The 16,846-nt window shown below is 57.6% G+C and overlaps 1 protein-coding gene across 4 annotated transcripts in view; it reads left to right on the plus strand.

Annotated features, from left to right (window-relative positions):
- The first annotated feature begins 16 nt into the window (after positions 1 to 16).
- Positions 17 to 16,846, plus strand: part of LOC144504530 (poly(U)-binding-splicing factor PUF60-like) — a 108,245-nt gene continuing 91,415 nt past the window's right edge. Inside the window, exons 1-2 of one of the 4 annotated variants that reach the window (XM_078229965.1) lie at positions 17 to 168; positions 6,265 to 6,306. In XM_078229965.1, the coding sequence (XP_078086091.1) occupies positions 142 to 168; positions 6,265 to 6,306 (69 nt within the window). In that variant the 5' untranslated portion in view covers positions 17 to 141. Of the gene's footprint in view, positions 423 to 6,264; positions 6,307 to 16,846 lie in introns of all 4 variants that reach the window. The other 3 variants (XM_078229983.1, XM_078229992.1, XM_078229974.1) reach the window with 3 other exon arrangements.

Genomic DNA, 16,846 nt, shown 5'->3' on the forward strand with positions numbered 1-16,846 from the left:
GACAGAGGAGGCCCAGTTGTTGCTGTTGTTGTTGTCCTCGCCACAAAATGGTGATGGGGGCGGGGCTCCGTCCCACGTGACCGAGCGGCGGGAGGGAGTTCTCGCGAGAGCGGCGAACCGGGCGGCGGCGGAGGCGAGTGAATGGCGTCGCTCACAGGCTTCCCTCAGGTACACAGAGAAATTAGATACACACACACAGCCTGACTGACTGAGAGAGAGAGACCGGGACCGGGACCGATACCGGGACCGAGAGAGCGCCGCTCCAGGCCCCTCCCCTCCCCACCGCGCCGCCGAGGCCCAGCCAGGCGGCCGCAGCCTGCGCCTCGAGTGCAGCCACACTCCAGCTCTCGCTCACAACCCCTGGTGGTGGAAAGCGGCACAGAGCGGGCCGGCCCCTCCTGTGCTCCCCCGAAAAGGGGAAAGTAAGGCCGGGAGGGAGAGAGGGGATTCGGAGGGAGGCGGTTCGGAGTGACTGGGCGGAGAACAAGGTGCTTGGGGGAGGGGTGGGGTGGGGTTGGTGGTCGGGGGAAGGTGGGGTGTTTGGCGAGGGGGGGAGTGGCGGTGAGGGGGGGGGGGGGAGTGGCGGTGAGGGGGGGGGGGGGGGGGGAGTGGCGGTGAGGGGGGGGGGGGGGGGAGTGGCGGTGAGGGGGGGGGGGGGGGGGAGTGGCGGTGAGGGGGGGGGGGGGGGAGTGGCGGTGAGGGGGGGGGGGGGGGGAGTGGCGGTGAGGGGGGGGGGGGGGGGGGGGAGTGGCGGTGAGGGGGGGGGGAGTGGCGGTGAGGGGGGGGGGGGGAGTGGCGGTGAGGGGGGGGGGGGGAGTGGCGGTGGGGGGGGGGGGGGAGTGGCGGTGGGGGGGGGGGGAGTGGCGGTGAGGGGGGGGGGGGGGAGTGGCGGTGGGGGGGGGGGGGGGGGGAGTGGCGGTGAGGGGGGGGGGGGGAGTGGCGGTGAGGGGGGGGGGGGGGAGTGGCGGTGAGGGGGGGGGGGGGAGTGGCGGTGAGGGGGGGGGGGGGGGGGGGGGGGAGTGGCGGTGAGGGGGGGGGGGGGAGTGGCGGTGAGGGGGGGGGGGGGGGAGTGGCGGTGAGGGGGGGGGGGGGAGTGGCGGTGAGGGGGGGGGGGGGGGAGTGGCGGTGAGGGGGGGGGGGGGGGAGTGGCGGTGAGGGGGGGGGGGGGGAGTGGCGGTGAGGGGGGGGGGGGGGAGTGGCGGTGAGGGGGGGGGGGGGGGGAGTGGCGGTGAGGGGGGGGGGGGGGAGTGGCGGTGAGGGGGGGGGGGGGGAGTGGCGGTGAGGGGGGGGGGGGAGTGGCGGTGAGGGGGGGGGGGGAGTGGCGGTGAGGGGGGGGGGGGGGGGGAGTGGCGGTGAGGGGGGGGGGGGGGGGGAGTGGCGGTGAGGGGGGGGGAGTGGCGGTGAGGGGGGGGGAGTGGCGGTGAGGGGGGGGGAGTGGCGGTGAGGGGGGGGGAGTGGCGGTGAGGGGGGGGGAGTGGCGGTGAGGGGGGGGGGAGTGGCGGTGAGGGGGGGGGAGTGGCGGTGAGGGGGGGGGAGTGGCGGTGGGGGGGGGGGGGGGGGGAGTGGCGGTGAGGGGGGGGGGGGGGGAGTGGCGGTGAGGGGGGGGGGGGGAGTGGCGGTGAGGGGGGGGGGGGGGGGAGTGGCGGTGAGGGGGGGGGGGGGGAGTGGCGGTGAGGGGGGGGGGGGGGGAGTGGCGGTGAGGGGGGGGGGGGGAGTGGCGGTGAGGGGGGGGGGGGGGAGTGGCGGTGAGGGGGGGGGGGGGGAGTGGCGGTGAGGGGGGGGGGGGAGTGGCGGTGAGGGGGGGGGGGGAGTGGCGGTGAGGGGGGGGGGGGAGTGGCGGTGAGGGGGGGGGGGGAGTGGCGGTGAGGGAGGGGGGGGAGTGGCGGTGAGGGGGGGGGGGGAGTGGCGGTGAGGGGGGGGGGGAGTGGCGGTGAGGGGGGGGGGAGTGGCGGTGAGGGGTGAGGGGGGGGGGGGGAGTAGGGGTGAGGGGGGGGGGAGTGGCGGTGAGGGGTGAGGGGGGGGGGGGAGTAGGGGTGAGGGGGGGGGGAGTGGCGGTGAGGGGTGAGGGGGGGGGGGGAGTGGCGGTGAGGGGTGAGGGGGGGGGGGGGAGTGGCGGTGAGGGGTGAGGGGGGGGGGGGGGGAGTGGCGGTGAGGGGTGAGGGGGGGGGGGGAGTAGGGGTGAGGGGGGGGGGGGGGGGAGTAGGGGTGAGGGGGGGGGGGGAGCGGCGGTGAGTGGGGGGGGGGGGGAGTAGGGGTGAGGGGGGGGGGGGGGGAGCGGCGGTGAGGGGGGGGGGGGGAGCGGCGGTGAGGGGGGGGGGGAGCGGCGGGGGGGGGGGGGAGCGGCGGTGAGGGGGGGGGGGGGGGGGGGAGCGGCGGTGAGGGGGGGGGGGGGGGGGAGCGGCGGTGAGGGGGGGGGGGGGGGGGGGAGCGGCGGTGAGGGGGGGGGGGGGGGGGGAGCGGCGGTGAGGGGGGGGGGGGGGGAGCGGCGGTGAGGGGGGGGGGGGGGGGGAGCGGCAGGGGGGGGGGGGGGGGAGCGGCGGTGAGGGGGGGGGGGGGGGAGCGGCGGTGAGGGGGGGGGGGGGGGGGAGCGGCGGTGAGGGGGGGGGGGGGAGCGGCGGTGAGGGGGGGGGGGGAGCGGCGGTGAGGGGGGGGGGGGGGGGAGCGGCGGTGAGGGGGGGGGAGCGGCGGTGAGGGGGGGGGGGGGAGCGGCGGTGAGGGGGGGGGGGGAGCGGCGGTGAGGGGGGGGGGGGAGCGGCGGTGAGGGGGGGGGGGGGGAGCGGCGGTGAGGGGGGGGGGGGGAGCGGCGGTGAGGGGGGGGGGGGGGAGCGGCGGTGAGGGGGGGGGGAGCGGCGGTGAGGGGGGGGGGAGCGGCGGTGAGGGGGGGGGAGCGGCGGTGAGTGGTGGTGAGGGGGGGGGGAGTGGTGGTGAGGGGGGGGGGAGTGGTGGTGAGGGGGGGGGGGAGTGGTGGTGAGGGGGGGGGGGGGGGAGTGGTGGTGAGGGTGGGGGGAGGGAGGGGGGGGAGTGGTGGGGGGAGAGAGGGGGGGGAGTGGTGGGGGGAGAGGGGGGAGTGGTGGGGGAGTGGTGGGGGGGGGGTGAGGGGAGTGGGGGTGAGGGGAGTGGTGGGGGGGGGTGAGGGGAGTGGTGGGGGGGGGTGAGGGTGGTGGGGGGGGGTGAGGGTGGTGGGGGGGGGTGAGGGGAGTGGTGGGGGGGGTGAGGGGAGTGGTGGGGGGGGGTGAGGGAGTGGGGGGGGGGGTGAGGGGAGTGGTGGGGGGGGTGAGGGGAGTGGTGGTGGGGGGGGGTGAGGGTGGTGGGGGGGGGTGAGGGGAGTGGTGGTGGGGGGGGGTGAGGGGAGTGGTGGTGGGGGGGGTGAGGGGAGTGGTGGGGGGGGGGTGAGGGGAGTGGTGGTGGGGGGGGGGTGAGGGGAGTGGTGGTGGGGGGGGGGTGAGGAGAGTGGTGGTGAGGGGAGAGTGGTGGTGAGGGGGGAGTGGTGGTGAGGGGGGGGTAGTGGTGGTGAGGGGGGGGTAGTGGTGGTGAGGGGGGAGTGGTGGTGAGGGGGGGGTAGTGGTGGTGAGGGGGGGGTAGTGGTGGTGAGGGGGGGGGAAGAGTGGTGGTGAGGGGGGGGAAGAGTGGTGGTGAGGGGGGGGGGAGAGTGGTGGTGAGGGGGGGGGGAGAGTGGTGGTAAGGGGGGGGAGGAGAGTGGTGGTGAGGGGGGGGGAGGAGAGTGGTGGTGAGGGGGGGGGAGGAGAGTGGTGGTGAGGGGGGGGGGAGAGTGGTGGTGAGGGGGGGGGGGAGAGAGTGGTGGTGAGGGGGGGGGGGGAGAGTGGTGGTGAGGGGGGGGGGGGAGAGTGGTGGTGAGGGGGGGGGGGAGAGTGGTGGTGAGGGGGGGGGGGAGAGTGGTGGTGAGGGGGGGGGGGAGAGTGGTGGTGAGGGGGGGGGGAGAGAGTGGTGGTGAGGGGGGGGGGGAGAGTGTGGTGGTGAGGGGGGGGGAGAGTGGTGGTGAGGGGGGGGGGGAGAGTGGTGGTGAGGGGGGGCGGAGAGTGGTGGTGAGGGGGGGGAGAGTGGTGGTGGGGGGGGGAGGAGAGTGGTGGTGAGGGGGGTGGGGGAGTGGTGGTGAGGGGGGTGGAGAGTGGTGGTGAGGGGGGTGGAGAGTGGTGGTGAGGGGGGTGGGGAGTGGTGGTGAGGGGGGTGGGGAGTGGTGGTGAGGGGGGTGGGGAGTGGTGGTGAGGGGGGGGGGGAGGAGAGTGGTGGTGAGGGGGGGGGAGTGCTGGTGAGGGGGGTGGGGAGTGGTGGGGAGTGGTGGTGAGGGGGGTGGGGAGTGGTGGTGAGGGGGGTGGGGAGTGGTGGTGAGGGGGGTGGGGAGTGGTGGTGAGGGGGGTGGGAGTGGTGGTGAGGGGGGGGGAGTGGTGGTGGGGGGTGTTGGGGAGGGGGGAGTGGTGGGGAGGGGTGGGGCGTGGGCGGTGGGGTGGGGCGCGGACGGGAGGTGGGGTGGGGCGCGGACGGGAGGAGGGGTGGGGTGGGGCGCGGACGGGAGGAGGGGTGGGGTGGGGCGCGGACGGGAGGAGGGGTGGGGTGGGGCGCGGACGGGAGGAGGGGTGGGGTGGGGGGCGGACGGGAGGAGGGGTGGGTGGTGGGGAGGGGGGAGTGGTGGGGAGGGGGAGTGGTGGGGAGGGGGGAGTGGTGGGGAGGGGGGGAGGAGAGGAGGGGTGGTGGGAGAGGAGGGGTGGCGGGCGGACGAGAGGAGGGGTGGCGGGGGGTGGGGCGCGGGGGGTGGGGTGGGGCGTGGGCGGTGGGGTGGGGCGCGGACGGGAGGTGGGGTGGGGCGCGGACGGGAGGAGGGGTGGGGTGGGGCGCGGACGGGAGGAGGGGTGGGGTGGGGCGCGGACGGGAGGAGGGGTGGGGTGGGGCGCGGACGGGAGGAGGGGTGGGGTGGGGCGCGGACGGGAGGAGGGGTGGGGTGGGGCGCGGACGGGAGGAGGGGTGGGGTGGGGCGCGGACGGGAGGAGGGGTGGGGTGGGGCGCGGACGGGAGGAGGGGTGGGGTGGGGCGCGGACGGGAGGAGGGGTGGGGTGGGGCGCGGACGGGAGGAGGGGTGGGGTGGGGCGCGGACGGGAGGAGGGGTGGGGTGGGGCGCGGACGGGAGGAGGGGTGGGGTGGGGCGCGGACGGGAGGAGGGGTGGGGTGGGGCGCGGACGGGAGGAGGGGTGGGGTGGGGCGCGGACGGGAGGAGGGGTGGGGTGGGGCGCGGACGGGAGGAGGGGTGGGGTGGGGCGCGGACGGGAGGTGGGGTGGGGTGGGGCGCGGACGGGAGGAGGGGTGGGGGGGGGCGGACGGGAGGAGGGGTGGGGGGGGGGGCGGACGGGAGGAGGGGTGGGGGGCGGACGGGAGGGGGGCGGACGGGAGGAGGGGGGTGGGGGGCGGACGGGAGGAGGGGTGGGGGGGCGGACGGGAGGAGGGGTGGGGGGGCGGACGGGAGGAGGGGTGGGGGGGCGGACGGGAGGAGGGGTGGGGGGGCGGACGGGAGGAGGGAGGCGTGGACTCCTGAGGGAGACGTTCGTGGGTGCTGGGGGTGGAAAGGGGTTGACCCAATTCAGTTTAAATAGAGTTACAAGTTTGCAGATTGAAGGGTGATTTGTTGAAGGTATTTACAGTGTTGAAGGTGGGGGGGGCGGACGGGAGGAGAGGTTGGGGGGGCGGACGGGAGGAGGGGTGGGGGTGCGGACGGGAGGAGGGGTGGGGGGGGTTGGGGGGGCGGTGGGGGGGCGGACGGGAGGAGGGGTGGGGGGGCGGACGGGTGGGGGGGGAGGAGGGTGTTTGGGGAGGGGTGGCGGGGTGTTTGGGGTGGGGAGGGGAGGGGGGTGGATTGAGGGAGGAGGAGGATTTTGGAGAGGTGGTGGCAGACGGGTCTGGAGCGGAGGAAGGGGAGTTTGAGGAGGGAGGTGTGGAGCAGGGGTGAGGGAAGTGAAATGGGAGGGAGTGTCCTGAGGGAGACGTTCGTGGGTGCTGGGGGTGGAAAGGGGTTGACCCAATTCAGTTTAAATAGAGTTACAAGTTTGCAGATTGAAGGGTGATTTGTTGAAGGTATTTACAGTGTTGAAGGGCTTGTGTTGGAAATCTCCTCCCCTCTGGGAATCTAATGAGAAATCTGAATCAGTCCGCTGAGGCTGTACAGTACACTGAGCTCAGCTGGGAAGGGATCAATGTGTGTGTGTAGTAATGAAGGTGAGAACATTCATTCCACTTGTGATCCTCTGTTTAATTCAACAGATGCTGGAACCCTTGGGAAGCCCCACATTGCAGATGATGCTGGTAGGTTTTTCGAAAAAGCTTTTCTAATCGGTGTCTCGTGCTCTTTTACAGAAACCAGCTGATTCTAAACAGTGCATGCAATTGGCATTAAACGTTAAATGCACATAAAATGACTTGAAATAATTGTCAAACAAGCAGAAATTTGTGGACTGAGTGTGGAGGTGCCTGTGGGGGGGGGGGGGGGGGGGTGAGGGTGAGGGTTGCTCCATGGGTTTGGGGGAAGGGGGTTTGAGTTGCTGTGGTGGGAGGGGGGGGTGTACTCGTATTTTTTGTTCATTAGCACAGAGATTCAGTTGCTGATGTGGATGGAACCTGACAAAAATAGTGGAGAATTAGTGGATTGGGAAAGCTTTACAGAAAAACAAAGAACGACTAAGAAAGCGATTAAGAAAGGAAAGATAGATTATGAAACTAAACTAGCTCAAAATATAAAAAATGATAGTAAAAGTTTTAACAAGTATATAAAAAGGAAGAGTGGCTAGAGTGAATGTTGGTCCCTTGGAAGATGAGAGGGGGGATTTAATAGTGGAAAACGAGGAAATGGCTGAGACTTTAAATAAGTTCTTTGTGTCGGTCTTCACGGTGGAAGACACAAATAGTTTGCCGAATATTAGAGATCGAGAGTTGGTGGGAGGGGAGGTCCTTAATATAATTACTGTTACTAAGGAGGTGGTGCTTGGTAGACTAATAGGACTGAAGGTAGACAAGTCCCCGGGCCCGGATGGAATGCATCCCAGGGTACTGAAAGAAATGGCTGAGGTAATAGCAGATGCGTTAGTAGTAATTTATCAAAACTCGCTGGACTCTGGGGTAGTGCCGGCTGACTGGAAAACAGCTACTGTTACGCCGCTGTTTAAAAAAGGAAGTAGACAAAAGGCGGGTAACTACAGGCCGGTTAGCTTAACGTCCGTAGTTGGGAAGATGCTCGAGTCCATCATTAAAGAGGAAATAACAGAGCACCTGAATAAGAATGGTTCGATCAAGCAGACGCAGCATGGATTCATGAAGGGAAAGTCGTGTTTGACGAATCTACTGGACTTTTATGAAGATGTCACTAGTGCGGTTGACAGAGGGGAACCGGTGGATGTGGTGTTTTTAGATTTCCAGAAGGCGTTCGATAAGGTGCCTCACAAAAGGTTGCTGCAGAAGATTGGGGTACACGGAGTTAGGGGTAAGGTGTTGGCGTGGATTGGGGATTGGCTATCTAACAGGAAGCAGAGAGTTGGGATAAATGGGTGCTTTTCTGGTTGGCAGTTGGTGACCAGTGGCGTGCCGCAGGGATCGGTGCTGGGGCCTCAATTATTTACTATTTACATAGATGATCTGGAGGAGGGGACTGAATGTAGGGTATTCAAGTTTGCTGATGACACGAAGGTGAGTGGGAAAGCGAATTGCGTGGAGGACGCGGAAAGTCTGCAGAGAGATTTGGATAGGCTGAGCAAGTGGGCGAGGATCTGGCAGATGGAATATAACGTTAGCAAATGTGAGGTTATCCACTTTGGAAGAAATTAATAGTAAATTGGAATATTATTTAAATGGAGAAAAATTACATCGTGCGACTGTGCAGAGGGACCTGGGGGTCCTTGAGCACGAATCGCAAAAACTCAGTCTGCAGGTGCAGCAGGTAATCAAGAAGGCGAATGGAATGTTGACCTTTATCGCGAGGGGGATAGAATATAAAAGCAGGGAGGTCTTGCTGCAACTGTACAAGGCACTGGTGAGGCCGCAACTGGAGCACTGTGTGCAGTTTTGGTCCCCTTATTTGCGAAAGGATATATTGGCCTTGGAGGGAGTGCAGAGAAGGTTCACCAGGTTGATACCGGAGATTAGGGGTGTGGCTTATGAGGAGAGATTAAACAGATTGGGTCTGTACTCGTTGGAGTTTAGAAGGATGAGGGGTGATCTTATAGAGACATATAAGATAATGAAGGGGCTGGATAGGGTAGAGGTGGAGAGATTCTTTCCACTTAGAAGGGAAACCAGAACGAGAGGGCACAGCCTCAAAATAAGGGAGGGCCGGTTCAGAACAGAGTTGAGGGGGAACTTCTTCTCTCAGAGGGTAGTGAATCTCTGGAATTCTCTGCCCATTGAAGTGGTGGAGGCTTCCTCGTTGAATATGTTTAAATCACGGGTAGATAGTTTTCTGATCGATAAGGGAATTAGGGGATATGGGGAGCAGGCGGGTAAGTGGAACTGATTCGCTTCAGATCAGCCATGATCTTGTTGAATGGCGGGGCAGGCTCGAAGGGCCAGATGGCCTACTCCTGCTCCTATTTCTTATGTTCTTATTGCCCTGGAAGTGTGGTCCAAAGAACAAAAGAGCACAGGAACAGGCCCTTCGGCCCTCCAAGCCTGCGCCGCTCATGTGCCCACCAGACCATTCTTTTGTATCCCTCTATTCCCAGTCTGTTCATGTGATTATCTAGATAAGTCTTAAACGATCCCGGTGTGTCCGCCTCAATCACCTTGCTTGGCAGTGCATTCCAGACCCCCACCACCACCCTCTGTGTAAAATACGTCCCCCTGCAAATATGAGAAGATGAAAGTTGTTCTCATAAGGCTTAAATGTTTGTTGGATTTTGTATTCTTCTCACTCTCACTAGATTACATTTGTGCGACTTGTAGTGGGCCAAAACCCTTTTTGTAATGTTAAAAGAATTGTATTTTTTTTACAATTGTCCCCCTGACATCTGTGTTGAACCTTGCCCCCCTCACCTTGAACCCGTGACCCCTTGTGTTCGTCACCTCCGACCTGGGAAAAAGCTTCCCACTGTTCACCCTATCTATGCCCGTCATAATTTTATACACTATTAGGTCGCCCCTCATCCTCCGTCTCTCCAGGGAGAACAACCCCAGTTTACCCAATCTCTCCTCATAGTTAAGACCCTCCATACCAGGCAACATCCTGGTAAACCTTCTCTGTGCTCTCTCCAAAGCCTCCACGTCCTTCTGGTAGTGTGGCGACCAGAACTGGACGCAGTATTCCAAATGTGGCCTAACCATCGTTCAATACAGCTGCACCATCATATGCCAACTTTTATATTCTATGCCCTGTCCAATAAAGGCAAGCATGCCATATGCCTTCTTCACCATCCTCTCCACCTGTGCTGCCACCTTTCAGGATCTGTGGACTTGTACACCCAGGTCCCTCTGTGTGTCTATACTCCTGATGGTTCTGCCATTTATTGTATAGCTCCCCCTTACATTAGATCTACCGCAGTGCATCACTTTGCATTTATCTGGATTAAATTCCATCTGCCATTTCTCCGCCCAATGTTCCAGCCTATCTATATCCTGCTGTATTCTCTGACAATGTTCATCACTATCCGCAACTCCAGCAATCTTCGTGTCGTCCGCAAACTTACTGATCACACCAGCTACATCTTCCTCCAAATCATTTATATATATATATATCACAAACAGCAGAAGTCCCAGTACAGAGCCCTGTGGAACACCACTAGTCACAGACCTCCAACCGGATAAAGACCCCTCCACTGTTACCCTCTGTCTTTTATGGTTAAGCCAGTTCTCCACCCATCTAGCGAGCTCACCTTTTATCCCGTGAGATTTAACCTTTTGCACCAGCCTGCCATGAGGGACCTTGTCAAACGCTTTACTAAAATCCATATAGACGACATCCACGGCCCATCCCTCGTCAATCGTTTTTTGTCACCTCCTCAAAAAACTCAACCAAATTTGTGAGGCATGACCTCCCTCGTACAAAACCATGCTGTCTATCGCTAATGAGATTATTCAGTTCTAAATACGCATATATCCTATCTCTAAGAATCCTCTCCAACAACTCCCCTACCACGGACGTCAAGCTCACCGGCCTATAATTATCCGGGTTATCCTTGCTACCCTTCTTAAATAACGGGACCACATTTGCTGTCCTCCAATCCTCTGGGACCTCACCTGTGTCCAGCGAAGAGACAAAGATTTCTGTTAGAGGCCCAGCAATTTCATCTCTCGCCTCCCTGAGGAGTCCAGGATAGATAACGGGTCATCACATCTCTCTGAGACAATACCAGTCAACATGTCCCTCTCCTTTGTGAATACTGATGCAAAGTATTCGTTTGGGATCTCACCTACTTCCTTTGGTTCTAAGCATAATTCCCCTCCTTTGTCCCTGAGAGGTCCTATTCTTTCCCTAACAACCCTCTTGTTCCTAATGTATGTATAAAATGCCTTAGGATTCTCCTTAATCCTGTCTGCCAAGGACATATCGTGACCCCTTTTTGCCCTTCTAACTCCCAGTTTGAGTTCTTTTCTACTTTCTCTGTATTCCTCCAGTGCGCCATCTGTTTTTAGCTGCCTGGACCTCATGTATGCCTCTTTTTTCTTTTTGATAAGACTCACAATTTCACAGGTTATTCACGGCTCTCGAATCCTACCTTTCCTATCCTTCCTTTTTACAGGCACATGCCTGTCCTGCAGTCCTATCAACTGCTCCTTAAAAGACTCCCACATGCCAGATGTGGATTTACCCTCGAACAGCCTCTCCCAATCAAGAGCCACTAAATCCTGCCTAATCCGGCTGTAGTTAGCCTTCCCCCAATTCAGCACCTTACCCATAGGACAACACTCACCGTTTTCCATCACTATCCTAAAGTTTACAGAATTGTGGTCACTATTTGCCACATGTTCCCCTACTGCAACTTTGACCTGACCGGGCTCATTCCCCAGTACTAGGTCCAGTATAGTCCCCTCTCTAGTTGGACTGTCAACGTATTGTTCCAAAGAACCTTCCTGTACGCATTTTATAAATTCTTCCCCGTCCAGGCCCCCAGCCCTACGCGATTTCCAGTCTATGTGAGGGAAATTAAAGTCTCCCACTACACAACCCTATTTTTTCTGCACCTGTCCAGAATCTCCTTACGTATCTGTTCCTCAACTTTCCGTGGGCTGTTGGGAGGCCTGTAGTACACCCCCAGCATAGTGACTGCGCCCTTCCTGTTTCTGAGCTCCACCCACAGTGACCCGTTACACGACCCCTCTGAATTGTCCACCCTCTGTACAGCTGTAATATGCTCCCTAACCAGCATTGCTACTCCCCCACCTCTCCTCACCCCTCCTCTGTCTCGCCTAAAACACTTATACTTCGGAATATTCAGCTGCCAGTCCTGTCCTTTTAACCAAGTCTCCGTCACTGCAACCACATCCAAGTTCCGCGCAAGCATTAAGGCTCTAAGCTCGTCTGTCTTGCCCGTGATGTTCCTTGCATTGAAGCAGATGCACTCCAGACCTCCAGGCCCATTGAGGTCCATGAAGCATTCTCACGACTTTAGCCGTTAGCAGTATTGCTTCTTCAATTGAGAATGGGCCCATGTAGTGGAATCGTGCAACTGTTTCTGGTGAACTTTCTGTGCTGCAGCCGGTACAAAATAGAATGTGATCTTGAATGGGAACATCAGTAACTTGTAAGCAGTCCTGTGAGATCACTATATCTCTGGGCTCCTTTCATTGTCAAATGTGGCAAGTGAGGCTTCCAAATCATTACTCCGAGAACCAATTAAATTTTGTTGATGTGAGCTGTCTTTTTTTGTACAAGACCATTAGAGTCATAGAGGTTTACAGCATGGAAGCACACCCTTTGGCCTGACTCATCCATGCCGCCTTTTTTTTTCAAACCCCTAAACTAATCCCAATTGCCCGCATTTGGCCCATATCCCTCGATACCCATGTAACTACCTAAATGCTTTTTAAAAGATAAAATTGAACCCGCCTCTACTACTACCTCTGGCAGCTTGTTCCAGATACTCACCACCCTCTGTGTGAAAAAAATTCCCCTCTGGACCCTTCTGTATCTCTCCCCTCTCACCTTAAACCTATGCCCTCTAGTTTTAGACGCCCCTATCTTTGGGAAGAGATATTGACTATCTACCTTGTCTATGCCCCTCATTATTTCATAGACCTCTATAAGGTCACCCCTCAGCCTCCTACGCTCCAGAGAAAAAAGTCCCAGTCTATCCAGCCTCTCCTTATAACTCAATCCATCAAGTCCCGGTAGCATCCTAGTAAATTTTTTCTGCACTCTTTCTAGTTTAATATCCTTTCTATAATAGGGTGATCAGAACTGTACACAGTATTCCAAGTGTGGCCGTACCAATGTCTTGTAGCCAGATAGGATCTATCCCAGAATACTGAGAGGCGAGGGAAGAAATTGCTGAGGTCTTGGCCAAAATCTTTGTATCCTCTTTAGCCACGGACGAGGTACTAGAGGATTGGAGAGTAGCTAACATTGCTCCTCTGTTTAAGAAGGGCAGAAGAGACAATCTGGGAAATTACAGACCTGTGAGCCTTACATCATTGGTGGGGAAATTATTGGAGAAGATTCTTAGGGACAGGATATACTCACATCTGGAACAGAATAGGCTTATTGGCAATAGGCAGCATGGTTTTGTGAAGGGGAGGTCGTGTCTCTCAAACTTGATTGAGTTCTTTGAGGAAGTGAGAAGAAAAATTGGGCAGGGCAGTCGATGTTGTACACATGGACTTCAATAAAGCCTTCGATAAGGTTCCTCATGGCAGGCTGATACAGAAGGTGAAGTCGTATGGGATCCGAGGTGAGTTGGTAAGATGGATACAAAACTGGCTTGGGCATAGAAAGAGAGTAGCAGTGGTTTTTCTAGCTGGAGGTCTGTGACAAGCAGTGTTCCACAAGGATCAGTGCTGGAGCCTCTTTGTAATATATATAAATGATTTGGAGGAAAATGTAGATGGTCTGATTAGTAAATTTGCAGATGATAAAATTGGGATAGTAGTGGATAGTGAGGAGGATTGTCAGAGGAATACAGCAGGATATAAATCGGCTGGAGACATAGAACATAGAACAGTACAGCACAGAACAGGCCCTTCGGCCCACGATGTTGTGCCGAGCTTTATCTGAAACCAAGATCAAGCTATCCCACTCCCTATCATCCTGGTGTGCTCCATGTGCCTATCCAATAACCGCTTAAATGTTCCTAAAGTGTCTGACTCCACTATCACTGCAGGCAGTCCATTCCACACCCCAACCACTCTCTGCGTAAAGAACCTACCTCTGATATCCTTCCTGTATCTCCCACCACGAACCCTATAGTTATGCCCCCTTGTAATAGCTCCATCCACCCGAGGAAATAGTCTTTGAACGTTCACTCTATCTATCCCCTTCATCATTTTATACAACTCTATTGAGTCTCCCCTCAGCCTCCTCCGCTCCAGAGAGAACAGCCCTAGCTCCCTCAACCTTTCCTCATATGACCTACCCTCCAAACCAGGCAGCATCCTGGTAAATCTCCTCTGCACTCTTTCCAGCGCTTCCACATCCTTCTTATAGTGAGGTGACCAGAACTGCACACAATATTCCAAATGTGGTCTCACCAAGGTCCTGTACAGTTGCAGCATAACCCCACGGCTCTTAAACTCCAACCCCCTGTTAGTAAAAGCTAACACACTATAGGCCTTCTTCACAGCTGTATCCACTTGAGTGGCAACCTTTAGAGATCTGTGGATATGAACCCCAAGATCTCTCTGTTCCTCCACAGACCTGGGCTGAAAGATGGCAGATGGAATTTAATCCGGACAAATGTGAGGTGATGTGATTTGGAAGGTCGACTGCAGAAAGAAAGTATTCAGTAAATGGCAGCGCCTTTAGAAATATTAGCATACAGAGGGATCTTGGCGTGCAGATCCACAGTTCCCTGAAGGTGGCAAGTCAGGTGGACAAGGTGGTCAAGAAGGCGTATGGCATGCTGGCCTTCATCGGTCGGGGTGTTGAGTATAGGAATTGGAAAATCATGTTGCAGCTGTGTAAGACTTTGGTTAGGCCGCATTTGGAGTATTGTGTACAATTCTGGTCGCCACACTACCGGGAGGATGTTGATGCATTGGAAAGGGTGCACAAGAGATTTACCAGGATAATGCCTGGTTTGGAGGATATGGACTATGAAGAAAGGTTGAACAAACTGCGATTGTTTTCATAGGAGCATCAGAGGATGAGGGGGGACAAGATTATGATAGGCTTGGATAGAGATTATAGTCGAGGGTCTTTTTCCCCAAGGTCAAAGAACAGTACAGCACAGGAAAACAGGCCCTTCGGCCCTCCAAGCCTGTGCCGCTCCTTGGTCCAACTAGACCAATCGTTTGTATCCCTCCATTCCCAGGCTGCTCATGTGACTATCCAGGTAAGTCTTAAACGATGTCAGCGTGCCTGCCTCCACCACCCTACTTGGCAGCGCATTCCAGGCCCCCACCACCCTCTGTGTAAAAAAACGTCCCTCTGATGTCTGAGTTATACTTCGCCCCTCTCAGCTTGAGCCCGTGACCCCTCGTGATCGTCACCTCCGACCTGGGAAAAAGCTTCCCACTGTTCACCCTATCTATACCCTTCATAATCTTGTATACCTCTATTAGATCTCCCCTCATTCTCCGTCTTTCCAAGAAGAACAACCCCAGTCTACCCAATCTCTCCTCATAGCTAAGACCCTCCATACCAGGCAACATCCTGGTAAACCTTCTCTGCACTCTCTCTAACGCCTCCACATCCTTCTGGTAGTGCGGCGACCAGAACTGGACGCAGTACTCCAAATGTGGCCTAACCAGCGTTCTATACAGCTGCATCATCAGACTCCAGCTTTTATACTCTATACCCCGTCCTATAAAGGCAAGCATACCATATGCCTTCTTCACCACCTTCTCCACCTGTGTTGCCACCTTCAAGGATTGTGGACTTGCACATCTAGGTCCCTCTGTGTTTCTATACTCCTGATGACTCTGCCATTTATTGTATAACTCCTCCCTACATTATTTCTTCCAAAATGCATCACTTCGCATTTATCCGGATTAAACTCCATCTGCCACCTCTCCGCCCAATTTTCCAGCCTATCTATATCCTGCTGTATTGCCCGACAATGCTCTTCGCTATCCGCAAGTCCAGCCATCTTCGTGTCATCCGCAAACTTGCTGATTACACCAGTTACACCTTCTTCCAAATCATTTATATATATCACAAATAGCAGAGGTCCCAGTACAGAGCCCTGCGGAACACCACTGGTCACAGACCTCCAGCCGGAAAAAGACCCTTCGACCACTACCCTCTGTCTCCTATGGCCAAGCCAGTTCTCCACCCATCTAGCCACTTCTCCTTGTATCCCATGAGCCTTAACCTTCTTAACCAACCTGCCATGTGGGACTTTGTCAATTACTGGGGGCATAGATTGAAAATGAGAGGGGGAAACTACAAGAGATGTGAGGGGCAAGTTTTTCACACACAGGGTGGTGAATGCCTGAAATGCGCTGCCGGAGGAAGCAGATTCTACAACAACGTTCAAGAGGCGTCTGGATAGACACATGAATAGGCAGAGAATAGTGCGTTATAGACCATGTAGAGGCAAGAAAATATTAGATTAGAGAGGCACCTGAGTCGACACAGACTTGGAGGGTCGTAGGGCCTGTTCCTGTGCTGTGCTGTTCTTTGTTGTACAACTTCAGCAAGACGTCCCAACTCCTGTATTCAATGTTCTGACCGATGAAACCAAGTATGCCGAATGCCTTCTTCACCACTCTGTCCACCTGTGACTCCACTTTCAAGGAGCTATGAACATGTTCCCCTAGATCTCTTTGCTCTGTAACTCTCGCCAATGCCCTACCATTAATTGAGTAAGTCCCGCCCTGGTTCAATCTACCAAAATGCATCACCTCGCATTTATCCAAATCAAACTCTGCCTGCCATTCATCAGCCCACTGGCCCAATTGATCAAGATCCCATTGCAATCCTAGATAACCTTCACTGCCCACAATCATGGTGTCATCTGCAAATTTACTAACCATGACTCCTAAATTCTCATCCAAATCATTAATATAAATGACAAATAACAGTGGACCCAGCACCTGTAAATCCTATCTCTCAGAATACCTGGAGTCATAGAGGTTTACAGCATGGAAACAGGCCCTTCGGCCCAACTTGTCCATGCCGCCCTTTTTTAAAACCCCTAAACTAATCCCAATTGCCCGCATTTGGCCCATATCCCTCTATACCCATTGTACCCATATAACTATCTAAATGCTTTTTAAAAGACAAAATTGTACCCGCCTCTACTACTACCTCTGGCAGCTTGTTCCAGACACTCACCACCCTCTGTGTGAAAAGAATTGCCCCTCTGGACACTTTTGTGTATCTCCCCTCTCACCTTAAACCTATGCCCTCTAGTTTTAGACTCCCCTACCTTTGGGAAAAGATATTGACTATCTACCTTGTCTATGCCCCTCATTATTTTATAGACCTCTATAAGGTCACCCCTCAGCCTCCTACACTCCAGAGAAAAAAGTCCCAGTCTATTCAGCGTCTCCTTATAACTCAATCCATCAAGTCCCGGTAGCATCCTAGTAAATCTTTTCTGCACTCTTTCTAAGTTAATAATATCCTTTCTATAATAGGGTGACCAGAATTGCACACAGTATTCCAAGTGTGGCCTTACTAATGTCTTGTACAACTTTAACAAGACGTCCCAACTCCTGTATTCAATGTTCTGACCAATGAAACCAAGCATGTCGAATGCCT

This window comes from Mustelus asterias, chromosome 2 (genome assembly GCF_964213995.1).
Source record: "Mustelus asterias chromosome 2, sMusAst1.hap1.1, whole genome shotgun sequence".
NCBI classification, from domain to species: Eukaryota; Metazoa; Chordata; class Chondrichthyes; order Carcharhiniformes; family Triakidae; genus Mustelus; species Mustelus asterias.